This window comes from Pipra filicauda, unplaced genomic scaffold (genome assembly GCF_003945595.2).
Source record: "Pipra filicauda isolate LSUMZ 115617 unplaced genomic scaffold, ASM394559v2 scaffold297_size1274073_pilon, whole genome shotgun sequence".
Lineage (NCBI taxonomy): Eukaryota > Metazoa > Chordata > Aves > Passeriformes > Pipridae > Pipra > Pipra filicauda.
Genome location: NW_024104417.1, coordinates 738,838 through 766,278, shown reverse-complemented (window position 1 = coordinate 766,278; position 27,441 = coordinate 738,838). Strand labels below are relative to the sequence as shown.

The 27,441-nt window shown below is 39.6% G+C and overlaps 1 protein-coding gene across 3 annotated transcripts in view; it reads left to right on the top strand.

The window, feature by feature from the left end:
• MYO10 (myosin X) overlaps positions 1-27,441 on the top strand; it is a 160,796-nt gene that overhangs the window by 87,017 nt on the left and 46,338 nt on the right. For all 3 annotated transcript variants that reach the window (XM_027738990.2, XM_027738991.2, XM_039383052.1), the window contains 16 exons: positions 812-999; positions 6,872-7,006; positions 7,984-8,108; positions 8,988-9,001; positions 9,114-9,198; positions 9,865-9,968; positions 12,048-12,177; positions 13,127-13,245; positions 13,945-14,091; positions 14,274-14,374; positions 14,608-14,674; positions 15,764-15,856; positions 16,613-16,681; positions 16,861-16,943; positions 18,452-18,560; positions 21,332-21,412. In XM_027738990.2, coding sequence (XP_027594791.1) covers positions 812-999; positions 6,872-7,006; positions 7,984-8,108; positions 8,988-9,001; positions 9,114-9,198; positions 9,865-9,968; positions 12,048-12,177; positions 13,127-13,245; positions 13,945-14,091; positions 14,274-14,374; positions 14,608-14,674; positions 15,764-15,856; positions 16,613-16,681; positions 16,861-16,943; positions 18,452-18,560; positions 21,332-21,412 — 1,650 coding nt within the window. The remainder of the gene's footprint in view (positions 1-811; positions 1,000-6,871; positions 7,007-7,983; positions 8,109-8,987; positions 9,002-9,113; positions 9,199-9,864; positions 9,969-12,047; positions 12,178-13,126; positions 13,246-13,944; positions 14,092-14,273; positions 14,375-14,607; positions 14,675-15,763; positions 15,857-16,612; positions 16,682-16,860; positions 16,944-18,451; positions 18,561-21,331; positions 21,413-27,441) is intronic.

Genomic DNA, 27,441 nt, shown 5'->3' with positions numbered 1-27,441 from the left:
GATAACAAACTTAATGTTATCTCCTACCTCACTTCAATGTGATGTTATTTGAAAAATGTATTGAAGTTGTTAGGGGGTGAGTGAGAAAATGAACAGCATTGAAAACAGACTGTTGCAAATGATCAGGTTACCACAGCCTAATGAGGTAAGTCAGTGGGAATGGGCATAAACTGCTACCTGAGTGGTTTTAACTGATGTGTTCTCTAATTGTAATGGGATAGCAATGAATGCCTTATGAGGTGCCATTGTGCATCAAACAAGTAATAAATCAAGTTACAGAAACACAGTGTTTTGGAAGTACCTGCCAGTTCACATGCTTTTCTTGGAGCCTGCTACCATATAATTGCTAGTGTCTACCATAATGTCTTATAGTTCTGTTTTAAAAATTAGTATCAGAGAAGGACTTACATGGAAATACATACTTTTGCACCAATACTTGGGACACAGTCAGGCTTTTATAAGTTCAGTGAACTTATAAAAGTCCCTAAGAACACACAAAAAGCAGCTGTAGACCAGCGCTCACAGGCATTACTGTGCAGCTGTAAGCAGCATTAAGGCGGGGATTTGTATAGCAAATAAGCTCTGTGTTGTAGGTGGGGTAAGCATGAGAACATGACAGAGGTGGAAAAAACTTTTGCCCAGCTGTTGCTCTTCTTGAAAGGAGGAAGTCAGGGGAAATTAGTATCCACTTTTATCCAAAGGATTGCTACGGTTTTGCAAACGTGTATTTGTTGCTGATCATTTGAGCAGAGTGTTAATCTGTTCCATCCCATGTGTAATAACAACTCTGGGGGGTCCTATGTGCTTGCAGACCTACATTGGTTCGATAGTTGCCTCTGTGAACCCCTACAAGAGCATTCCTGGACTGTATGACTGCACAGCTGTGGAGCGATACAGCAAGCACCACATGGGAGAGATCGCACCTCACATCTTCGCTGTGGCCAATGAGTGCTACCGCTGCCTTTGGAAGCGCCATGACAACCAGTGTATCCTCATCAGGTAAACGGCAGCTGCTGCTGCTCTGGTTATCCCTGCTGATCAGCCTTGCGGATTTAGGAGCGTACATTTGGACCACATGGAGAGGAGAACTCCAGAAGAAAGCAGCAGGCCTTTAAAACAGCAGAGTTTCAAGAGAGTTCTGAACTAGCTCTGTATTGTTCTGTGAACCTCTAAAAAAAATGTTAATTTTTCTTGTGCACCTTACAATTTCATTGAGTGAAAAAATCTATTACATTTTTGTGCATTTTTTACTACTTACCTATCTAATGTTACCCTAAGTGCTTTCCCACTGGTTTAAACATCCCTGTGCAGCTCAGTAGTTTGTCACCACTAGACCCTGATTCCTGCGTAGAGCAGAAAAGAAAAAATAACCCCCCACTCTTGAGAAAAGCAGTGAATAAAATTGGCAAAAGAGAAAACCCTCCACATTTCAGCCACTTAATTCTGCCTGATTAATCTTCCTTGCTTAATCTTGTTGTGCTTTAATTTAATGGTGATTTAATAGCTTCCTGTTTGATCCACTGTGTCACTGGTATTCAGAATCTCACTGCTGCCGAGTGTACGGTGGGAGCAAGTTGGCATTTCAATAGCTTTTCCCTGCTTTCAGCCCCTCCTTCCTCCTGGCTCCAGAAGAGCTGAAAATGCAGCCAACTCTTTTCCCGTTCCCTAGCCTGCCAGCTCAGCTGCATTGGCTCACACACAGGCAGGGAAGTGCCGGATCAGGAGGAGCAGCTCGGTGGCGATGGCAGTGGGCACCAACCACCGGACTCTGGGCAGGGGGTGATGTTCAGGGGGGTGAGAGAGTGCATGTTTCCCCTCCCTTTCCTCTCTTGCCTTCACAGCTTTTTTGTGATTAAGCCCATTTGCTCTCATCTTCCTGCAGCACAAAGTTAAGTGTGTAGAGCTCTTCAGCCACAAGTTGACATGACTTTGGCTGTCTCCTGACCTTAACAGGAGCCCTTGCAACAGCCGTGGGACTGCAGCATGGGGCAGTCAGTGGGACAGAGAGGGGATAAGGCAGAGTGAGAGCAGCACCTTTTGCAATAGGCAGTTTCTACTGACATTTGAGATAACAGGCCAGGTTGTAAGGCTTCCTGAATTAAGAGGGCGATTTGGTGCATGCGGTTCAACACCCAGTCTGTTGTTAGAAATTTGGATCAGATGCAACACAACCAAGTCTGGTTCCAGCTCTCTGCATGCTCTCAGGTTGCAGTGCCTACCTGTCCTCTCCACTAGATAGATTCTGCCTGGCAGTGGCACAAAACTGCCAGGGGCCCTTTCCACAAAACTGGAAAGGGCTGCTGAGTTTGTTTTTTCAGCTTTCTTTAACTGTACTTTTCCTTTTTATTATTTAATACATAGTCCTGTACATATAAAGCTGAGTCCAGGTGACAGCCCAAGAAAAAAATGTAATGCACAAAGATCTTTATCATGTGAAAATAGCTATCCTGCAGTTATGATTTCATGTTTTATTTCCAGGTAACATTGCTTGTGAACAGTCCATGCACCCAAATTTAGGGAGCCAAAATAATTTCTGATGGCCTTGGGTACTTTTGCCATTCTGTACTGGCCTAAGTATTTTACCTTTTATTCCAGTTCCCCACAAGCTGACAAGAGAAAAGCAGGTTATGTCCTAAAATGGACATAAGCAGAAGTCTCTGATGTTCCAGAGGAGTCTCCAGCAGTCTCCACTCTGTAAACCATATGCTTTGAACAGATAAGCCATAATATGGAGAAGTTTTGCATTAGCAGTCCCTTTGAAAATTGCTTACTCCGGTCATGGATTGAAACAATGATTTGAATCAGTTCAGTATTTCAGACAAGTGCCGCAATACAACCTTATAAGGGTATCTTGTTTCTACAGAAATTGAGGGAATGTGAAATTCAAATAAGAAGTCAACTCTACTTTCATAAAACAGTATTATCTGCTGTATCTTTGAAGGACTCAGAGCAGGATTTTTTTAAATTAATGAAGGTTTTCTGTGGCCCTTATGAGATTTAGGAAAGTGCTGTGGTCACATACCTAGTTTAGGGCATAGGAAGTGAAGATGTAACAGTGTGTTTGGCAAATTCAGTGTCCTGGTCATTCCTGCATCTTTTGCTGGCTCAGAATTAGATGTTGCAACCAGTCATTGTCACTGTAACTTTCTTGGTTACTACTGACATTTGAAAAAAAATGGTCAGGTGGAACACTTTAGTGTTTGACTTTAGACAAATGTTCTGGTCTTGTATTTAATGTAAGAGATGTTAAAGAGGAAAATTTTGTTGTATCAGAAAAACACAATAGTTAAAAAGAGTGGATTGCTCGTGTAGGCTTCACATTCTGATCGGCAGTTTCACCTGCTCCTGACCTTGGGATCTAAGCACTCAGTAGCAAGTTAAAACAGCCCCGCAAGGGAAGGTCCTTGGAACTCTTTCTTATGATCCTCTGGACTTGAAGTGCCCCCTGCTGGCACACAGAATTAGGTCAGTTTTGGTTTGGAGCTGCTTTCTTCAGGCATTGAGTTCAAAAAACCTGTGAAAAAAGCTTCTAGTGTTTTGAAATATTGATATTGGGATATTTGTCTGGTTGGGGGAGGGTGAGAGGATTAAGGCTAGAACTTGAATTAAAAACTGTCATCATAAAGACTGGAAATATAATATAAAAGTGAGACCATTTTTCCAGTGTAACCACCCAGACTAGGGGTGAAAAGGAAGGAAATACGGAAGAGATTATATTAAATGGAGTCACCCAAAGATGCTTAATTATCGGTCTGTGTAACACAGGCATTTTAATTCATGCTAATGCTGCACAGAAATGACTTAGCAGCCTAAAATGTCAACAAAATAGCACACTGAAGAAGCTGTACACAACTGGTGCATTAGAATATATACACAGTTGTGAAATGGTATTTTCACTCTCCCAGGCTAAAAAATGTTTATCTGGCTATTGAACTAAGGTTTTCTTCCAGACAAAAACATCCACATCAATGAATGCTCAGTTTTATGGTCGTCTGAACCTTACTGCAGGGTACAGTTTCATTTAAAACAGGGGAAAAAAAAGCCCACCATGTTAAAAAAGAAATAATATCTGATTTTTCAACTGGGTGCCTCAGGAGGAAAATGAAGGGAGTCCATCTTACTCAAGCAATAGCCAAACAGCTTGTCCTGATGTAGGAAAGGGACTGACTTCCCCCATGATTAGCTGATGTTTACAAGTTGGGACCAAGTTCAAACCTCCACCCTTTTATTATAAGAATAGCAAGGTAACTTTTTGGGTCATTTGGTTTTTTTTCTGCACTGTTTAAGGTGACCTAGTCTATGCAGAAGCAAACACATGCACTACTTTCAGATGCAGTAGCAGTTGATCCACTTCAGAGCACTCAAAAAGAAGTGTAAAGCAGTTGAAAAAACAGCAACATTCAAGCTGAATAACATTCGAGTCAGTGCTGTGAGTGGGAAATCACAGTCTGATACCAGTTTGTTCTCTCTCTTGTCATCTGATGGCCTCAGTTTTTGTTGTTGTTCAGCTTAAAAATCAACGTGAACCAAAATCCTTATGTGGGGACCCAGATTTGTGATGTGAAGATGTTCTTATGAGACTGACGCACCAAAATTCAGATGTGCATTTGACAAACTATATTTGCTGAAGGGGCCTATTTTGTCTGTGTGTATCTGTCTTGGGGTTTTAAAGGCAGTTGACAGAACAGAGAAGTGATTTAGAGTAGCATTATGTCCTTCAGAATGAGGAGTCTCTTTCAGTGACCCCTGTTTCCACTGCGGCAGTTGGGAGTCAAGGCTGCTGTGCCCTTAGTGCGATGCCCTGTGTAGAATATGTCACGGAGAAAATCTGAAGATCTTCTAAGTGGGCGCCTTCTGGGTTGCTGTCAGACTTAATATGTTCACAGTACTGAGGGCAGTGATGTGGAACAAGCTGGGCACTTAAACTCATGGGGTGGAAAGGTTGCTGGAAAGGTTGCACTAAAAAATTCGCCCTTTTACTGACCTTGGCAACTTCTTGTAGGCGTAAGCTTTCTAAGGTCTCTGAAAGTTTGATCCCACTTACCCCAGTGTTAGTGTATGTACTGTAGGTTGAGTAAACAACTTTAAAGTTTAGCATGCTTGTTCTTAATTTTAATTTTATAATAAAACCCAGCTATTATTAAAGTGTTTTGTGGAGAAAAAATGCAGAGCCAACTCGATGTACATAAAATTATGGGTCCTGAGTTCAGCAACACCACGCAGTGATGAGATCTTACTGTCCTACCAGAGGGCTTCAGGAACCCACCCACTCAGTGGTCAATAGTAATTGCAAAATTGAATAGGATGGAGCAGTTACTATTAAATGAGTAGAGAACACTGGGTAAATCCTTTCCTTGGATAGGTCCAGACTTTGTGGAACTGGAAGAAAACAAAAAAAAAGCAATCAAAAGTATAACATGGCTCTGTATGTGGGAAAGGCTAATGAAGACCGGCAACTTGAGTTTGTGGGGCTATCCATCAAGTCAGAGACAGTAAGCTGTTGGTTGCTGGAACATATCAGCGGGCATGAAGTTTTATACGACATTTTAAAGGCTGATTCTTCTTGGGAAACACTTAAATCTCAGCTAAAACTCTGTGTCTTGTTATGTTTTCTGAATGTATCTGCTGATTTTTTTTTTAAATTGTTGGCATTCATTTGCAGAAGAATGCCATGCTTTTTTCTTGCCTTTTTTCTAGAAAGCATCAGTATACTTTGCTGTAACCTATAACTCCTGGGGTCACCACTCAGCAATGGCACAACTAAAGTCTGTCAAATTATCTAAGCTTAGTCCCACATGCCCAGTAGTGCTCCGTTAAAGTCAGTGACAAAATTCTTGCTTGCTACAATGAAAAAGGTGAGGTAAGACCAAAATATACCCCTTCTCTTTGGGAGTAAGCTGGAATTAGGTACGGCTTAATTATGAATTAGGAAAACTAGAAATGAGGCAGCAGTTTAGGATATAATGCTATGACTTCAGATGAAAAGCAAGCAAACCAGTCAAACTTTACCTGCAAGTTATATTTCTTAATGGCTCACACTATGTTTTTAGTCTACATAAATGAAGGAAAATTATGTGGGGGAAGTGAGCCAAATATATACTTTCCTTTTTTGGAGTGTTGGTTTTGAAGAGAAACTGAGTATATTGCCTTCTGTTTGTATCAGCAAGGTTAGTTATTAACAGTTTGTTTTAAAAATGTCAATTTAGCATTATCAAATAGCTTTGTTCTCCTGTGGGTGAAGATGAGATATTTTACATCTCTGATGGTGATGGGAGGTGAAAATTGTTGATATTTTGAACTCATGCGAATCTGGTTTGTTTGAATAGGTATATGAAAAGTTTGTTTAAAGAATATGTAGCTCACTAAGAATATCAGCATTAATTATACTAGTAGCCTTTATGTGTTAGAATATGCACTGGGGTCTCTAACCTCCTCCTCCTCCTTCTCACAGCAGAGTGCCTTCATTAGCTATGTAATCCCAAACTTTCCCATCTTAATTAATAGTCTGGTCTTTATCCCTGACTATTGCCGTGCCCGTTGTTGTAACTTTGTTTTAACGTGATGATGGGAAGTGTTGGGTAATTGCTTGTATTCAGAGATCTCTTTGTTACCTCAGGGGTGTGTGTACATATGCAATCAGTGCCTTGAAATGCTGTCCGAGCAGTGGTATGAAGTCTAAAGACAGCTTTTGTTTTGCCTTGGATGTCATATTCAGGAAGCTTAAGGGGGTATTTTGCTTCCCTTTGACTATCACTTCTAATCACCCCAGTCCTCTTGACCTCCAGTAACTAGAGTTTGGAGGGCTGGCCAGACAGAGGGATTCTTCACTAGCCACTGGAACTGTGCAAACAATTTTCTCCTCTTCTTTCAGTGGCGAAAGTGGTGCTGGTAAGACAGAAAGCACTAAGCTGATTCTCAAATTCTTGTCTGCAATGAGCCAACATTCGCTGGAGCTGTCCTGCAGAGAGAAGACATCCTGTGTGGAGCAAGCTATTCTTGAGAGCAGGTACTAGATCTTTCAATACACAGGTATTTTTTCCAGAAGACCGAAGCCTTGACATTGAAATAAGAGCTTGCAGTGTAATTAAGTATGTGTGTCTGTTTATTGAACAATAAAATTAATATTGGAGATGGGGAAATACTCCATTAAATAAAATTACCTGGTTACTCTAGATAGTTGTGAGCACAGTGGTATATCTTAATAAAACAAAAATATGCAGAATTTTGAAAGCAATGAAGCTTTAATTGTGGCTTTCATTTTTGTTTGGGGCGGAATTGAGATAATCAGAATAAAGGAAATGGGTGATGGGAGGGAGAAACCATTGGTTCAGTTTGTGTAGCCTGAGGATAGGGTAGAACAAGATACAACATGGTGAGTATAAAGTCCTCAAGTGGTAATACCATGATGAGGAAAGGGAGGGCAAGGAGAACTGATAAGACAAATGAGTAAATGCATCAGATAAATTGGACACAATCTCCAAAAGCAAAAAAATATTCTCTGTGTTCACATGAAATAATACATGATTCCAAAGTATTAAAAACAAGACAATTTAAGATGCTGTTACTTTTGTTTTTCCTTCATCTCTGTTATACATGCTGTATCTTGATGTAGTTATTTTTTTTTAATTGCCTTAGGACAAGGACTGTTTCCTTACATCTGTCTAGCAATTTGCATGTGCTGAGATTTCTTATTTCCATCTTTTGAGCAATTACAAGAGAAGCAGCAAGTAGCAGTTACTACTCTGCAGCTGCAGAGTAGTTTGATATGATTAATCTTCCTGTTGCGTGAATACTTGCATCTTTTGATAGGAAATTGAGATGCCCATTGCTAATGAATGGAGGGTACTGCTGAGGATGTAGGCTGCGGCTGAGAAGAGTGTCAGAAGGGAGTTTGTCAGACTGTTGTTCCTTTCACCAGTCCCATGTGAAACTATTGGCATGCTAGTCACGTGTTAACACTCTCGTCATTCTCTATTTTCACAGTCCAATTATGGAAGCTTTTGGCAATGCGAAGACTGTTTACAACAACAACTCAAGTCGCTTTGGGAAGTTTATTCAGCTGAACATCTGTCAGAAAGGAAACATTCAGGGAGGAAGAATTATAGATTGTATCCTCATTTGGTGCTTTGACTCCTGTTTGCAGGCAGCTCCTATGTACCTCCTTGGTGGAGGACTGAGAGAACTGGCTTGCCTTTGTCTGTCCTTTCACCTCATCATGGTTAAATTGAGCTGGTGTTAGTGGGAAAGAGAAGCAGCAACACCAAATTCACACATGCGCACATGCATTCGTGGCAGCGTGGGGTGTATATACTCTTGGAGGACCAGCATTATGTGTTGCTACTGCCAGCATGGTGTGGCTCATATGCCTGTTCCTACACAGTGATCTAAAACAGCCTGAATTCTTGGGGATAACCTCAGTCGTCAGCCATTTTCCTAATTTATTATATCCAAAGATAAGCTGCTTACTTCTATGGAGAAGTACTGGAAAGAGCAGAGCTGCTGAATTTCTGCAGCATGTGTCTGGGTGGGTTAAATCCTCAGATTTGCCCTGCATTTGGCAAAATCGGACTATGAGCAGCTACACCAGAGCACCAGAGGTGTGGGGATGAGGAATATTCCAAGGGGATCTTGCCTGCTGTTTTAAACAGCTGCTTTTGCATTAGGACAAATTTAAAGTTGTTTAGGGAAAAGAAAAAGCAAAGGAAGCAGATGTCATTCAAGATGCAGAATGTCACAAGTCCAGTTTTGATGGAATGGAAGAGAAGAAGGTGTTAATACATTGATATTAGAACTGCTAATATTATTATCATTGCTACTTTATTTATCTTGTTGTAGGCATGTTGTATGAAACATATTTAGCATGTTGTAAGAAAAGAATATGATGCTCTTCCTATTGTCTCAAATAAAAGAAGGAAGATTATAAATGGCTTCTGCATTAATTGCTTTTTACTTTATTCCTTGACTAAAGCTTTTCTTCCTGGCTCTAGATTTATTGGAAAAAGTAAGTTGATGTTTGCTTTTGCTTAGTTAATTGTGTTTGGTTTAATATTTTTTCTGAAACTGTGGATAAAAAAATTATCCTTAAAAATGATCACTGTTTTTTACTTTGACAGAATCGTGTAGTAAGACAAAACCCTGGGGAGAGAAATTATCATATATTCTATGCTCTGCTGGCGGGGATAGAAGAGAGAGAGAAAGGTGAGTGGCAAAACACAAGTCACACAACTGTAGTGGCTTTCGCTGAGCAGTCAGCTGTGGTGACAGCAGTGGAGAATTTAACTGCAGAAACCCACTAACCCAAGCAGAGAAATAGGTTATTTTTTCAGCTGGGATTCAGTGAGTGTGAATTTGAGCTCACCTTAATAAAGCAACCTGCTTGGTTGAAGAATGTCACTGAGCTGCTGATAGTTTTTCTCCCAGCTTCTGCTGTGGCCTTGGGAAAATTACTTGGGGACAAACATGCCTCATTCTGTTCAAACTGAATGAGGCAGTGGTAGTAAATAACTCCACAGCAACAAAGATAAATAATTCTGGTTCTTCTAATACTCTCTCATAAAGAATAAATCCACTGAACAAAAGAAATTACATTTGTATATGTGCAAAATTGCCGAAAGCTGTCCCAGCATCTCCCCTTACGCCTGCTGTCTTTGCATGCTAAAAAGTTAACTGCATTATGCAGCTAAATAAAACAAAACCCAGGAAAATAGCCCCCCATCGTATTTTAATATAAAACTTTGTCTTGTGCATCATCATCAGCATTTCTGAACACATGAATTGTGAACTATTTAACTCTGACTTAGTAATTTGTGGAGTACTTTTGTTTTGGCATTTCTTTTCCTTCACTTTCTTTTCTCTCCTCATTAGATGCTTTTTACTTATCTGTACCGGAGAACTACCACTACCTGAATCAGTCTGGATGTATAGCGGATAAGACAATCAGTGACAAAGATTCTTTCAAGGAAGTCATTGTGAGTTGTTTCCCTAGTTCTTTTGCTTAAAAACACTGGAAGTTCAAGGTGCCTGGGGCCCATTGACAGAGAATGGGACAAAGCCTTTTTGTGCTTTAGGCACTAATCTTAGAGGGACTTATATTTTCTCAAAATGCTTCACTGTCCTTTTGAACATGCCTTTACCTTCTCTCTAGTATTTCATTTTTACTGTCATTTCAACGTGTGCTGTAATTTAGAGAAATTATTACATTTTGAAATTAAAAGTATATCTGTTGGGAAGTCACTAAGGCTTTTATAGGCCTTTGCCCTTCCCTATATTGTTTTCTATTACAGATAGATAGATAGATAGATAGATAGATAGATAGATAGATAGATAGATAGATAGATAGAGATATATTTCACTGTTTTTCAATCCTAAAGCTTTGCCCACATCATGTAGCATCTATTGGGTGGAGTCTGCAGTGCAGTGCAACACACAGGGAGTGAAACACCTATGACTCTTTAAGTTGTAGCTGCGAAATCCAGTTGTATGGAGTGACTTACGCAATAGAATTGAAGAAAACATAAACACAGATTAAAAACCGGGTCCTGATGGAATCTCTATGAATGTCTTTATATCTTATACCCACAACAATTAGTCCGTACTGATCATGCTAATTGCATACTGTAGCACCAAGGTGATGCACATTAGATTTTAAAAATCAGACAAAACATTTGATTTTATGCCCTTCACCAAACTGTTAGCCATGTTAATCTCTTTGCCAAATTGACAAATTAAGGTGTAGTGGATGCAGCAGTTTTTTTTAGTGTAAAAAGCCATCATCTTGTATGGTGGAAGGGTGTGTTGGAAAAGTTGGTAACTTATCTATAATGTTGTCACGTGCTGAACTAGATTAGCATGACATTTAATTTGTGCTAATCATCCCAGGGTAGGCAGAGCATGAAATCAGTTGGGCAGGTGATGTTTGCCTGCTGCCTGCAGCGTGGGCAGGCTGGGAGCAGGGGCTGAGGCTGCCAGGCTGCATTCCCAGAACAGGAGGCGGGCAGAAACCCCCACAGTTCACCCTCACCTGTCTTTTCCTATTATAGTCATCTCCTTTGCCTATTTTTATTGCAGTTTCAGTCATGGAAATGTTACTTAAGGGAAACTTTTTTGTAGGAGACAGGGACGAGCTGCATGGTGACTGTAGAGATGAACTCCTAGTGCTGCTGCCTTTCTGTTGTGAAAGGTCTTCTTTACAAAATAAACCTTCAACCATTATCCCTACCCTGCGTTGAATTGTGTCATGAGTCTGAGGCTTTTCCATTTGTAATGGATGATTTATGGAAGATAAAATGTGTCATGTGTCATCTGCCAGACACCTGCAGTGACTATAACATGTCTGACTAGGCGAGTATAAAACTGATCTGGTCTCAGACAGGTTTGTATTAGACCCAAGTTTGGGAAATTCTGGTCATTTCAAGCGGCATACAATTACATACCCCATCTGTGTCAAAGAAAGCATGTGTTCCTCTTGTTTTAGTATTTCTTCTAATATCTTCCAATTTGCTCATTTATGTAGTTGAGCCTTGATCATTGCCATATTGTTTATTCATAAATTCGACACTTTTTATATAGATTCCTTTCTTGCTCAGTTTTACTGGGAGTTGTCAGACCACACTGGTAAAGTGCGTGTTTGGGCGCACACATGAGCAAATCTTACATGTTGCTGTGTTTCCTCCCCTATGCCTTGTTACCTACAAGGCTAATTGGCAAAATTTGGTAAAAACACACAAGAGGTAATCAATTAATAATTCAAATTAAAGTAATTGTGTCTGATGCACCACTCAGTAGGTCATTCCAATATTTAAACAACTTTAATGATGAATTTGAAAGCACATTACAATGTCATTACAGCATCAAAATGAGATTTCTTAAAAGCAGAGGTACTTACATATTTCAAGATGTTCCAGTGTACCTTACAGTGTATTCAGTTTGGGATGAAACCAAAGGAATGGACTCCAGCCAGCCCTCTGTTAGTCCTGACTTGCTTTTTTAAGGCCTCCCATTTTTGAGTCTGTGTGCATGTTATTAAAGAAACTCACATGTCATTCCAGACTGCAATGGAAGTGATGCAATTCAGCAAGGAGGAGGTACGAGAAGTTTTGAGACTGTTGGCTGGCATTTTGCATCTAGGAAATGTTGAGTTTATCACTGCTGGTGGGGCACAGGTGTCCTTTAAAACAGGTGAGAAGGCTGTGCATCCAAATGTAAATGTTTCTTGAGGCTATGAAAGTTGTAGTCGTTGCTATTGTATCTGAACCTAACAAGGACAAACAGTGAAAGGATCTTACTGCTTTTTAACATCTTTAAATGTCGATTAAAATGTTATATGTTATTTTTGAGGGGTGGGGTTTGACGAATAAGGAAAGTTAGTCTGCTGCTGGATGCTAGATCTTAGTTATGGAAGAGCTTGGGCACATATTTATTCCATTAATAGTAATGAAATTCCATTTGAATCTAATTTCTTCTTGAAATATTCTCAAGTTGATAAAACATATGTGCTCAAATACATTTCCTTAACAAGATCTCCACCAAAGGTATCTTTCGTTAGAGCTTTCAATACTTCAATTACAAATCCAAAAGTATGTGCTGGTGTGTCTAAAGAATGAGCTGTGAGCATTTTAAACATTTGTTCAAATATGGCAATAGAGAGTAGCATTACATACTGCTTATATACCATGTTATAGCAAAATTGAAATCTAAAGTATGCATGTAAGAAAAAAATTGCGTTGGTTTATCCTCATCATCCTGAGGGAAGCTGAAAAGCAGTCATGTGGACAAAGAGTCAATTACTGTTTGTATCAAGAAAAATGTGTTAGTGTAAGCACTAAATTGTCTGAATCCTTAAGGTGTAACATTAAGAGGTAAATAAATATTTGTGACTTGCTTGTGGTGAATTTCTACTGTTAACTCCCTTCAGTCGTACATATTTATGCCTTTTCATGAGCAGCAAAACAATATCCTAGAGTTTCTAGTTACGCTTTTGTCTCTAATCCCTGTCATTTTGGAAGCATCTTAAATGGTGGCAGTAGTAGTAGTAGTAGTAATAATAATAATAATAATAAAAAACCAAATTGGTTTCATAACCTTATACATTTAAGGACATATTGTCTTTGTCTTCCTCTTCTGGCAGCTCTGGGTAGATCTGCTGAATTACTAGGGTTGGACTCCACACAGCTAACTGAAGCATTGACACAGAGGTCAATGATACTCAGGGGAGAAGAAATCCTAACACCTCTTAGTATACAGCAGGTAAAGGCATCTCAGTTTTGACATGTTTTTAGGGTCTGTGAAAGGTATGTATCATCTTCAAGTCCAGAGAAATCAATAGACACTCAGGGACAGAAGCTTAGCTCATGCATCGGAGTTGTAATCAAAAGCACTACATAGATTTTTTTGGGAAAGGTGTCATCTCTATAGATTCCATCCTGTCATTCAGACCAGGGCTGGGAGCTTGGCTCTTGTTATCCTTATTAAGCCTGATTGCTTACCATTTTTTTTTCAAATCCTAATCATGTAGGCTGATATTTTTCACTATCGATACTTGGGTAAGGTGAATATTTTTGAAATTCTCTGGAGAAATATTTTTATCATTTACAAGAATGGGATTAGAAATAGGTATGCATAACATTATGCTTAACTGTAGAAAAGGGTGAATTAAGGTATTATTTCCTACCCTTCTCTTTTCTTCCTCCCACCTTCAGTTTATAATTTTCTAATTTTTTGAATGCTTTAGCCTTGAGATGTAATTTTAAGGACACATAGATATACATCTGTTTTAACTTAAACTATTAAACTCAAACCATGATGCCTTGTAAGTATTAATGCAATTGCTGTCGAGCTACATAGGAATACGAATGTGCTTTTATCATACATTGCTTTATGGTGTGCTAAGGACACACAGGGGTCACAGAGGTGATTGATGTGTTGTGTATTCCTTTTTTAACACAGGCAATAGACAGCAGAGATTCTATGGCTATGGCACTTTATTCTCAGTGTTTTGCTTGGGTCATTAAGAAAATCAATAGCAGAATCAGGAGCAAGGAAGACTTCAAGTCTGTTGGAATTTTGGACATATTTGGATTTGAAAATTTTGAGGTAGGTTTCAGAAGATTGTTTAAGTGGATTGTTTGATATTTATGCTTTATTGTTGTACATATCTTTGTCCTCTTCTCTGGAACTTGATTATTAAACATGTCATGACTTAAACTAGACCCTTGTTTGCGAAGTAAAATACATACAAAAATGTGTGCATTTTTTAAAATTTCTTGTCGCTTTAGGTAAACCGTTTTGAGCAGTTCAATATTAACTATGCAAATGAGAAGCTTCAGGAGTATTTCAACAAGCACATCTTTTCCTTGGAGCAACTGGAATACAGCAGGTAAGAGACAGGGAAGAAATCTGAAAGAATTTTGACTATCAGTATTCACTTGAAATCTTGATTTGTAGCTCCCTTAGCTTCCTTTGAAAATCTCTGTCTGGAGCTGTGTATTTTTTAAAAGCAAGCTGATTTTGCTTTAATTTGCAAGATAAATACACCAGGTCCTCCTATTTTTATAATTAAAATGATTTCATCATATTTGTCAATAAAAAGGCCCTCTTTATTTTCCTTAGGGAAGGACTAATTTGGGAGGATATTGACTGGACAGACAATGGCGAGTGCTTGGATCTTATTGAAAAGGTAGTAATTTGATGTTACCTATTGTTAGTTTTTGTTCTGAGATAATCTGTCCTTAAAACACTTGCCAACAAAAAGAACAAGTGAAGAGAATGGTGCATCTTGCATGTTTAAATAGCAAACTTTTAATCAGCTCACTTTCAAGTATCAAGTACAGATTATATTGTAAGCTCACTATATGTGTTTTTGCAACTTTTCTCAGTGTGTGATTATATACAAAAGCAATATTTGTACATGATTAAAAAGAATCATTTGATCCATGTTTACTTCTGCCACCAATACAGGTGAGCTGCATGAGTTTATCTCCATACAGGGTGTGTGGCTGCAAAGTTCAGATGGCCACAGAAAGGAATGGCAGTAGGCAGGGGATCCAGCTGGCAGGATGTGACTGCAGTCGGGGCGATGTGGTTTGTCACAAACTGCTCTGGGCCCATGGGAAGTGGCTTATTAAAATGTACTCCTGGAGATCCATGTTTTTCTGAGAGGCTGTATCAGCCTGAAGCTTGCTGGACACATTAATTAACTGCAGGGTATCTTGCTTTGTTTACCACCCCTTGAGTAGGGAACATCAAAGGAAATGACACAGAGGCATATGCAAAGCAAAGGGAGGTGGTGTTTCACACAGCATGTAGTTAAACTGTATATCTTTTGCTCTGCCCTTGGGCACTGTGGGTGCTAAACATTTGCATCGGTTCAACAACTAAGTAGATAATTTAATGGAAGAAAACTTTTTGAAAGGCTTCTTTACTCAGACTCCTGATCACTGGAAATCTTGGAGGCTGGAGATATATTCTGAGGCAATGTCATTATATGCATCTAAAAACTACTTACATCAGGAGAACTGTTGATTCTTCCAGTAGATTGTTTTTCTTTATTTTGCCCATGGATCATATGCTCTACATTTCAAAAGCATTGTTGCCAGAAAAATAGGATTGCAGTCATCTACAAGAGTGGGGTTTCAGTTGTGTATGGGTGGTTTTGCACCTCTCTGCACACAGCAACTTCAAGGACCCTGTGATTTTTCCAAACTGAGGACAACATCTTTATCCATCTGCGCACTAATTCATTTTCCGTGTCTTCTTGCTGTTCTAGAAACTGGGACTACTGGCACTTATCAATGAGGAGAGCCATTTTCCTCAAGCTACTGACTCCACCTTACTGGAGAAGTTGAATGCCCAGCATGCTGTATGTGATGTTTCACTGATGTTTTCTCTGCAAATTATGGAGTATCTCTTTGCTTCTGTAGAAATTCATGGTTCAAATATATGCATGCATGGTTTTAGAGGCTTTTTCGTATATAATTCTCCTTCCATGGCAATCCATATAATTTGCTGTCAAGACTCAGTTCCCTGAAGTTACCTGAAGAACATATCCTTGTTACTGTGCAGTTAAAGTTTTCTGTCATGGTAAATAAGTCAAATTGTACTCTTAATTGGAGCTCTGTCAACCTGCAGTAGCTCAGACTATGTAGATCTTCAATTTCCCTTGTTTTAATGAGGCATTCACCTTGATGTCATTTACTGAAAGATTGCTGTTTCCTCTGTGCAGATTAGTGTTACCTTTATTTGTGATCCTAGAATTATTTCTGAGAATTTCTGGGATGCAAGCATATCCACTAATTTTCATAACTGCCTTCAAGACATAGTCTTCTCTTTCAAAGTGCCTTTAATAGATGGTTCTGCCAGATGGGTTCAGGTTTAGTATAATGCCATCTTATATACTATAAATCTGTTATTGCTGCACTTGAAGCAACCCAGACTAACAAATCCTATTATCATTATAAGTTGCTTGTTTGCTTTTGGAGCACTAATCTTCTGGGGAGTTTACTGGAAGACAATGGTTTGTTTAGTACAGGTTGAGATGATAATGTGAACCTTTGTATCATTCCGTTCCCTGACACCCCCCCCAAATATTTTTCTCTTTTTCTCCCCCTCCATTTAGAACAATCCTTTTTATGTAAAGCCGAGAGTTGCCGTTCACAACTTTGGAGTGAAGCACTACGCTGGGGAGGTAATTTCTTTATTTGCTGAAATTATTCCAAGCAGAATTTTCATTAGCTTAATTTTACCCCGAGGGTGCTCAAAATTAACTGAAGCACTCTGTTCCCTCAGCACTTCTTGCAGTACTGCTCTTGTGAGAGGTGCCTGACTGTTTGGCTTGTTGTTTGAACCAGCTCTGTTTCCTTCTAGGTCCAGTATGATGTCAGGGGGATCTTGGAGAAGAACAGGGATACTTTCAGAGATGATCTCTTGAACTTACTACGTGAAAGCAGGTACGTTTCTGTGATTTTTGTTAAGGACATGATATTAAGGGGTGTTACATCGGCTAATTCTGCCAGGATTTATGACCTAATTCTGCTCGAGTTTGAATATGTTAGATATTGCATAGCATCAGACCTTGACAGAGTTGAAATGAGCATAGAATGAAATAGAAATGAGCATATCATAGAAGTGATATGAGCATATTGTATCATATTATATCATACAAATGAGCGTATCAGAGTTGCCTGTAAGCAGATCTGACTGTAATCAGTTCTCACAAAGTCGGGTTTACCTACGTTGTAGAGTACCTTGTCACTGTTCAGTCCAGGGGTTCCTAGAGAACTCACTTGCTATTCTGTGATGAGTAAGGATGCTGGAAGCTGGTGATGGTTTTTAACAGTTTCAAGGTGCCTCATAGGCAATGTGCGTGTGTAGTTTTTTACTTCACATACATCTGGCTTTGCTTGTATTTTGGGCATTCCCTAATTTGGGTGAACACTTGGTGTCGGAGACCTACCACAGTGCAAACTGCCATATAGTAATTGCTTCAAAGGGAGAGTTACTATAAAGATTTATGTCGCTGAAAGTTTGAGCGTGGATGACTTTGGTACCTGTGTGTCTCCTGTCATTCTGTGTAAGGTCTTAGGGTCCTTGTACTCTGTGAGCCGTAGTGGTACCATGTCCCTTTTTCTAAGTGTATGGTTGAGGCTCCAGGACATGCAGAGGAGTGGCAGAAGAGGAGGCAGCTGAGCCCAGGTGTTGCTGTCTTAGCTGCTGTCCTCACCTATCCCATTCAGTCATCCTGCCTTGCTGTGCCAAGTTGCTTGTTTGTAAATCCCTTAAGCCCTTCTGTGCAGGGGAAACTGTTAATAAACATTTACCTCTCTATGTTGTTTGTTCTGGATTTATGACATATGTGATATAACATCTGTCAATTTAAGTATGTAGGTAAAAGGAATAGATGAGTTAAAGCTGCTGGGCCTGGTTTTGCGTTTGCACCAACATCTGTGCAGAGTTCAAATTAAAATGTCAGTGTTTCTGTAGAAATGGTGAGAGGAGAGCTCCCAACTGATAGAGTAGAAAACAGCAGGCACAGCTGGTATCTGAAAGTGAGGCTTATGTGGGTGGCTATTTTGTGTTATGGTCCTAAACAAGCTGAAAGTCTTCTTTTTTTAGTCTTTGTGCAGGTACAGTTCCGGTTACAGTCAGCTGGAGTTTCAGTTGAATGAGTGGAGTAAAATGCAGTAAGGCCTCTAGGACTTCACACTTCAGTTCCCTAATGATGTGTTTGGAGTGAAGAAAAAAGAACCTCCTTGTTTTGTTTTTATTTTCTCCCCTGCATAAATTCTGCAAAAGAAAAATCTATTGTTTATTAGGGACTATGGAGAAAATCAATAAGAGTGTTTTTGATGGAGGAGCTACTTTCTAAGGGACAATGCTTTCTTTGTATTCTACAGTGATGAACCTCATAGTCTCTTAAGATACACTTTAGAAATATTCTTTTTCTTTCCCATTTCAGTCTTGATTTCATCTATGATCTATTTGAACATGTTTCAAGTCGCAACAATCAAGACACTCTTAAATGTGGAAGCAAGCACCGAAAACCCACAGTCAGTCTCCAGTTCAAGGTTAGTTAATATGTTGTCTCTGCTCTGTAGCTAATCAGTGACAGATAAACCCTGGTCAGTAAAGAATGGGTGCATATTGAAACAGAGAAAACTTACACATGAAAATATTGGTGTCTCTTCTATGAAAGTTCCCTTGCTAATCAACTGATTGGCTTTGAGTAGACACTAACCTTTGCATTACACCATCCACACAAAACTCCCGTTGCATTCCCCACTTGCTTACTCATCCTTACTTTAAAGCTCATCTACGAAGTTGGTCTCTCCTGTCCTGGTTTTTCTTTATAATCTAAATCCAGCCACAAAATCGCATACTAAGAAAACAAGTGCTGAATAAATACCTCATTAAGGTGTTGCCTTGCCTTAACTTAAAGTTTGGAAGGCATTTTTGTTAAACACCTTTTTATGAGGCTTTATAGCCTCCCATCAAAAATGGCACCAAATTGAAATCTAGCATAAAGTCTATCTGCAAATTATTTAAAAGAGAAGGATTGGCACAAAACATTTTCTAAATTACATGAGTACAAGTCTGGATTAGTTTTCTTTAATTTTGTTTGAATTAATATACATTTGCACAGTTCATTCACTTTTTTTTTTAAGAAAGAGCAGACTCAAACCCCTTAAGGGTAGATTTTATCCTAGTAGACTGTTTCTAAGTGTTGGACAGAACAGCAAGACATGTATGCTGGGGCACAGACAATGCCTTTTATTAAAAAACCCTAATGTTGTATTTTCTGGACAACTTGTTCTGTGCTACCATAACTCATCTCAGACACTACCCACTTCTTATGGTGAGATGGTATTATTTGCTAGTTCTCTGGAATAGCAGAAGGTACTGTTTCTGCTTGGTCATTTGTATTATGTGCAAAGTAGACTTTTAAGACGTTACCTTACAGAAATTGGCCGTATTTTTGCACCCACTTGACAAGATAAAATAAAATTTAGTGTTCTTTCTGTTCTCTGTCAGGGCCCCTGGACAACATAAGGGTGATAAAACATGAAATCAAAACATAATTGCCTCTTATCTAAAGCTGTAGTAACTGACCATTAACCAGCTGGGCTGCTTTACAAGAGGTTGACCTTCACATCACACCTTCCCCAAAGAATTAGATTGGGTGGTTTTTGCATGTTTTAAAGCCTTACAGGGATTAGTTTAGTCCATTTTATTTCAACTGAAGATAAGAACTTCGCCTTCACAGTTTTATTCTCATGGTAGGTTGGTTGACTCTTCTCTTCATTTAATGACCTGCCTAATGCAGGCCTTGGGGTGCACGCAGAATGGCTGAGTTTAGATACCATCTGTTTCAGCCTGTTGATTAGAGCAGGGCAAACTTCAAATTAGATTAGTCAGGTTGTCACCTGACACTGACTTAGAGGTTTGCAGCACTCTGCAGAATCTGGCTGTCTGTACCACAAGTGAAGGTGAAAATTGTTTAAATCATTTTTGTTTAGACTGAGAAACTTTTCCAATCTCTGCAAGCAGGAGCCTGGTTTGAGAGAACTGGCTTAGTTGTCCATAGATGTAATGTTCACACAGATTAAATGCAGATTAAGCCTTTACTTTTTAAAGCTGTAAATATTTTTCTTTACACAAAAATATTTGGGTTTGTATGTTCTGGCTGTTTAATGTTTGCTGCCCTATTCCTGATCTGTAGGCTGGCAAAGACAAATGAAGCAAAGACCTATCATTTATATTCCCAGTCATTTCACTGCTGCCTTTGCTCTGCACCAGCTCCTGTGCACAGCCTTAACTCTGCTTGTTGCCTTTATCACTGCATGTTTAATTATCAAGTAAGTCCTTGGTGTGCAGATTAAAGCAAGAATTTGTTATAACAGACTGACATTGGCAGTTTTGCTCCAAGACATATGGCAGGATGCACAGTGTTACTCCTTTAAAAGGTGGATTTTCTGTCTCGTAGGCAGCCCGCTCTGTATTCCCTCTGCTGCCTGGCACAAAGTACCACCTTTGAGGGTTGAAACATTACCATTTGCTAATTTTCTGGACTCTTCAGAGCCTGGGTTCCTCTCCTGTACAGTCATTTGTATCTTTGCAAAGTAAATGCAAGACCTCAGTTTAAAATGGTTCATCATACTTAATGATACAGAATGAGGCAAGTTGGAATAAGATATGGAATGATGGCTCAGGAGGGAAAGGGGCGGATGTGTAATTAAAGTAATAATCATAAAAGGACTGAGGGATTTTTGTGATTTTTATCTCCAGGCTGAGGTTCAGACAACTGATAGTCTAATGTGTATTGAATCATTCAGAGTTCTAAAACTAGGAAAAATCCTGTTTTCTTCAGGGGAAAGGGAAAGTGAGTGGGCATAGGGCAGTTGAAATGAAAAGAGGAAATCTAGTTTTGTGGGTTTTTACCTTAAGCCCCTTATCCTTCCTTTTGACTTACCCATGTTTAGCAGTTTGGGAATGTTGATCCTAAGTCTTAAGCAGTCATTTGAAAGATCCCTGAAACAGCAAATTTCCAATATGGTGTTTCCATACAGTTTTCTTCACATCAGTCAGTGAATCATGTTCACTGTAAAACAGTGATGACAGTTTTGATCAGAAGAGACAGTGGAAGAAATGAACATGCATGTATTGATCCCATATGTTTGGAAGCAAGAGCTTACATGTTGCAGTAACTTCTGGTGTGTACCACTAGGTGTTGCAGTTAGATGCTGTCTGCAGTGCTGAGCTGCAAGAGCTCTTGTCCAGGGTATGTTGTTTGTACAAAAATCCAGCTTGTGAAGTGCTCTTCTTTCTACCTGTGTTTTAGGAATCACTTCATTCTTTAATGGCAACGCTGAGTTCTTCAAATCCATTCTTTGTTCGGTGCATCAAACCCAATGTGCAGAAGGTAAGATTTTAAATAGTTTCTGTCTTTTCTCTGTGTCTCAGGCCTGATCTTTGTCTGCCTGTCTGGTTATTTACCACTGTGTGAAGCATAGAGTATCTATCATTCTTCACTGACTTTGTAGAAGACTCTGCAAGTGGAAGGCACTGGGAAAGTCTTTTGATTTTTTAATAGTCATTGCTCACAACTTTGGTAAATGAGTGGCTTTAAGGCTGGTTATAAAAGGAAGGTAGAAGGCTGCACTGCTCATGTGACAAGTCTGTGAGAGCCTTTTTAGGAAGAAAATACCAAAACTGCAAAGTTTGGTTTAAATCACTAGAGGCAGTGATTCATGTGCATATAGCAAAACCAGTGTGAATGACTGACTCTGTCATCAGACTCTTACTGTACTCTCAGTCTGTACATGCTGTCTGTTTTGTTCTGTTACAGAATTTTGTTTTTAAAACAGGCTTTGAGACTAAGGCTTACAATATTGATTTGTCTTTTGGGTTACAGATAATGAAAGACAAATTGTCAAGACTTTTCTAAATATGTTGGAGTGCTCTCTAGAAATGATGTGGTAATGATACAGCAGTCATTGAAATTAATATTGTTAGCCTGGTTCTGATATCCTGGGGTTTTGCACATCCGTTTTTGGCTTTATAGACTGGTATTCAGCTATGGTCTGCTTGGGTCAAAAATGCAACAGGCAGAGGTGCTAACAAATCTGATTTATGGTTTTCACATGGCAATTCATAAGTGACTTTGCTATAAATCCATATTTACTTGTTACATTTTTCTGGGATGTCTGGTTAATCAAGATACTAACAAGTCAAACCTGCAGATTTCATTGCAGGTTTTTGTGTTACCTGGACAGTACATCCTTGACTTTACATGTTTTCAGTTGCTAACTCTACTTTTGCACTGCTACTCGTGATGTGTCAAATAACATGCAGATTTGGGGCACCTTAGCAAGAGGGCCTGGAAGCAAATAAGAACTGCTTTCTGCATGTTGAAGTGTTTGGTGCTGAGGTGTGCAGCCACCAGGCAGCTGAACCCACATGGATGATGGCACCTGGGCCAATAGCTGGGGTTTGTGAGCCTATGTATGTAGCAAATCCCTAATTGTGTAAGGAGGGCAGTTTTGAAAAGCTTGTTTGCTTCCCTGCTCCTGTTTCTGCCTGGAAGCCACATGACCCTTATAAAGACCACCTTCTACCACTGGAGTGTAAGAAGAATTTTAGTAACTAACTCACACATTTTCCTTATTTGTCCTTTTGTACCTGAGTAAGGCTCATCACAGTACCAAAGTCACAAGGATTTGCCATGATTGATGCAAGAACCAGGCACTTGTTGCATTTCCATGGCAAGGAAAACACTGAGTTCCCATTCCTATGTTCTTTGTTCTTCCAGTCTTTTCCCAGTAGAATGCTCCATTACTGACAAATTTGGCATCTGTTACTGTATCTGCGCATATATTTTACTACCATTAAAACAAAGTTCTCACAGAATTAGCTGCTGTGCAAGGAGAAGGAGCTTGAGAAAGCCTCAGTCTCAGGGAACCACATCTAATTGCAGGAGTGCATGCTGGAACAGATTGGGAGATTTCTGTACACAATCCCTTTAAATGTACATATAAAGTCTCACTGAAATCTTACACAAAAACGATTGTCCTTGTTTTCCATTTGCTTTAATTTGATTGCAAATTTGACTTGATTCAATGGCTTTACCAAATAAGAAATCCTATTTGAAGAACAAGAGTCAGGTGTCACACGGTTTCTCTGTTGTTGCTGATTCAGTAGAAGACTTGACAGAAAATGAGAAGGAAAGACATGCTTTCAGTGCTTGTCAATGGCATTCTTAAATCAGGGAAGTGTTATCAAAATGCATTTTTGGGATTCAGTGTTCTAAGTTTTGCCAGCTGTACCCTGTTCTCTGTTCCCTACTCCATGTCATACAGACATAGTGATTTTAAGTGCCAATCTTGTGATGTTGTTGCTCCTTCTGCTGCGATGCAGGTACCTGTGCTGGATTCTGTAGATGCACATCACAATAAGGATTTTATATTTTATCCTCTCATACAACATGTTGCTTCTTTTCAGTCAGACAAAGGAAAAGAAGGTGACTCAGTTTGCACAGCTCTGAACCAGCACAGCTCAGACACATTAGCTGTGTGTGGACTGCCAGGGATTACCATGTATGTGACTCACTGTGCAGGGTTGGTTAGAAACATAACTGCTTGAAACATTCAGATGAGCCACTGAGGCAGAGAAACTGGGATCTAAAGAAAGTAAATGTCTTCACTGAGCAGTTTCCTCTGTGTTTTCCATCTGCAGTGATGGTGATAGGGAATGATAAATGTCACTTGAAAAGTACTTAAACAGTGCTTGGCAAATACCAAGTTATGTGGAAGAAAGGGGTGTCTTACTTGCTTTTTGAAATACACAGCATTAAGGGAGAGCTGGACCAGAGAGATTCATCAAGGGAGGAGCTGAAGTTGTGTTACTGGGGGCAAAGCCTCTAAATCTACTCGTCCCTCTCTGGACTGGGTACAAATAGGTGACAGATCTATTGGTGAGCATCCTCTGGAGGGGAGGAGCTGGGGAGGCTCGAGATCTCTTTTACTCTGGAAGTATGTTTGAATTCTGTAGGTGGATGAGGTTGAGCAAATGGAAGTCAAATTCAAAAAAGCAGAATATGCAGCAGACAGTACTTTCTCTACTGTTCTAGACATTAAAGTATATTCATGTTGGATAAGAGATGTGATAATTTACAGTAATTATTTGATTGTTGTAATTTTTCAAAAGTTTAATTTCAAATACGTTGCAATGGCAAGCAAAAACAATTCAGCATATGCAGTAAACCACTGAACATTTACATATGAAAGCAGGATCTACACTCATTAGTGCAATTTCCTAAAGGGAGCGCACAGAGTATGTGACCTTTTGTCACAAAACATTTCAGCGAGCAGGCCTCAGACAGAAGGACAGAGGACCCATTAATCTTTGGGAGACCCTTGAACAATCATGGTATCTGTTTTCATAATTTCCAATCTGTTCTGAACTAGCCATAACATGGAAACTTTTCCACTTGGTATGCTTAATGAGTGTTTTTCTGCTAATGAAGGGTCTTTCTCCTCTCCCCTTATCTTCACTGCAGCTGGCAGAACTATGTTTCATTTCATCCTTTTGAACTTTGACACATCTTTCTCTGTTTCTTGGTTTCATGTTTCTTTTCCTACCTCCTGTTCTGTGCAATAATGATTCCTCTCTGCAACCTTACCTTTTCTGGTCTTTGTCTCCTGGGTTTTTTTGGTGTACCTTAAATTAAAAAACAGACACCACCACCACCAAACAAAAACCAACCCACAAACAAACAAAAAACACAACAGTAAAAAAGACTTTTTTAAAACAAGCTTCAACCATTGTTACAACCATCAGCTGAATGTTTCTTCCAGCTTGCTGCTGTTAATAAAGTTGCTAAGCCTTGGTGCCACTCAGGAGACTGATAAAAGTAAACTTAAGGCTTGCACTTCCTATTCAAGCTGTTTCAGAGACAGAAATTTTCCTGTTGCCCAGAAACAGCCAGCCTCAGGAAGCTTGTCTTAAGTGCTTTCTCAAGTTCCCTTTTCCATTTAGATTATTTCTTGAACATATATTGGCATAAACACGAGTGGCATAATACTGGCATAAGTGTAGTGAGTGGCCCCCAGCTCCAGCATCTGCGCGGCCTCATCTGTGCTGGTCTCTCGAAACTTCAGTTAGTACAGCTTGCTTTTGTAATTCCCTGTTCTTGAGACTTCCACGGGTTCAGGCTTGGCTGTTCTCATGCATGTAGATGGGTGTCTCCACTTCTCTTTGGTTACAGATCTAAATTGAGTTAGATAGACAAAATCCTGGCTTAATTAAAGTTCACATGAAATATTTGAAGTAGACAAGAATTTCACTTTTTAATTTTTATAGAAAACTTCTGCTGCTGTGTGCCACCAGACAATGGGATTGCAGGGTCTCTACTCATCTCCCTGTCTACTCATTTATGGTCTGTCTCATTCCTCTGTTGTAGTGATGGTCTTGTCAAGATAAAAGCCACCTTGTCTCAGAGCTTGTGATCTCTGAAGGGGCAATTCTCTTTCTCTGCAGATTTTTATATTAATTTCTCTTTAATCTTAAAATTTAATTCAGTCAGGTAAAGGAATGAGACAAAATTAAACCTGTATTGTAAACCTACTGCAGGGTAGGGGCTACAGGGAGCAACAGAAAAAATGAAACTCATAATAACTTCACAGTTCAAAAGAAGACTGGTAGAAAAAACATCTGTAATAAATTGTGAGGCCTACTGCTGCTTAGAATCCTATCATGCTCCATATTCATTCTGGGAAAATACTTATCAAGGCAATAAGATTGTTAGCATCACTTCTGGGGACAGAGCCATTTGAGGGATCAAGGTATGGCTATTGGCACCTGCAGTGTACTTTGAGGCATAGGTCATTAATGGCCTTGAGACACCCTGGAACAGCAAGTAGCGTGTCCTGTATAAGACAAAATAAGATGCAAACCTATTTTGCTTGGCGCCTGAATTAAAGTTGTGCTCTTAGAATAGCTCTGAATCATTACAAATATGAGTATAGCGTAATATCAGCCTAAACACCAGTTAGAAGTACAGCTCAGGAATGCAGTGCAAAGGAACAGTGATAGTACAGCTTGACCCCATCTGCGAGGGTGATTGTATGCAGGGTGTGGAGCAGGTACAAGTGCAGTGAACCAGTATGTGAACTGGTTGTCAAGCTGGAATTGCAGTATTGTCATATTGAGACTTGACTGTATGAATTACTGAGTTTATCTTGTAGGGAGATTTTAATTTTTTATTTTTTTCAGAAATATGGATAAGGAGAGCTCAAGTCTAATGGTGCTGCATTGAGAACAGCACTGACATATAACCTTGAAAGATTCAGGGAAGAAGACTCTGAGCTTCAAGGATATTCTACTATACCTGTAGCACAGGATTGCTAAGCATCTGGAAAACCTCACTTTTACAAGTCTGTTTTAAAAAAATATCCTTAATACAGTGGTCTGACTTCAAATTTCTACACACATCCTACTGGAGTTATTTATCAAGCATGTGCTTTGCACACTGACCTCAGTCATGCAACAGACTCTGGGTTTCCCCAACTGGGGAGCTGATGCCTTTGTGAGGTTTTAGGGATGCTGAGCCCAGCAGTTAAAAGCTAAAACGTGTTAGGCCCTAAATGGAAGGTCTTTACGGTTTACTCAGTTGCTGAGGCCTGGGGTAGCCCTTCTGCAGCAAAGCTGCAGTATTCTCTGGTGCTAGGAGCTAGCAGATCACATGGTAAATTTGACTTGCTGTCCATAAGAAAAAGGGAATAGAAAGCCTTATCATGGTAGTAGTTACCCTGTCATACTTTGAAAGTAAAGGGAATAGATTATATAACCCATGTACAGCTGCTGGGTATGTGTGGTGCTGTCTGTAGAAAGTTACAGTCTAGTAGTATTCATTTACAGTGTATAAGCAGCTCATATATTAGAGATCCTTATTGCCTGTTTTAAAAATGTCTCTTTAATCTCAGTTGTTTTCAATAAATACTTGTTTTAAGAAGGCTTTCTGGCTGCCAATTACTGCTGTCATTTCTTCTGGAGGAAGCAGAGCCACAGGCTCTGAGTACAGATTTAGCTTGCTGGGGCAGCTTGGGTCAGGCTCAGGGAACTGCTGCTCCAGCTAATCATTTGCGAGGAGTGCAATCATTTCCCGAAAACATAGCATGTTGGCCCGATCTCTTAGGTCAGCAAGTGCATGGGGCCAAATGCGAACTATTTGTCTTTAGCCCTTTAGCTTGTTCATAAGGCCTTATGATTCATAATCAGGAAGGTGCAGTCGGAAGGTGTGGCATCATGCCTGGCCAGCACCACTTAATTCAGCTCCCTGGATCTTGTCGTCTTGGGTTTTGCAGAATTACACAGCTTCAAATCAAGACTTGTGGAGTATGTCCCAGCTGCATCCTCTTCTGACACATCACTTGAGTAATTAGGTCTGGCTCT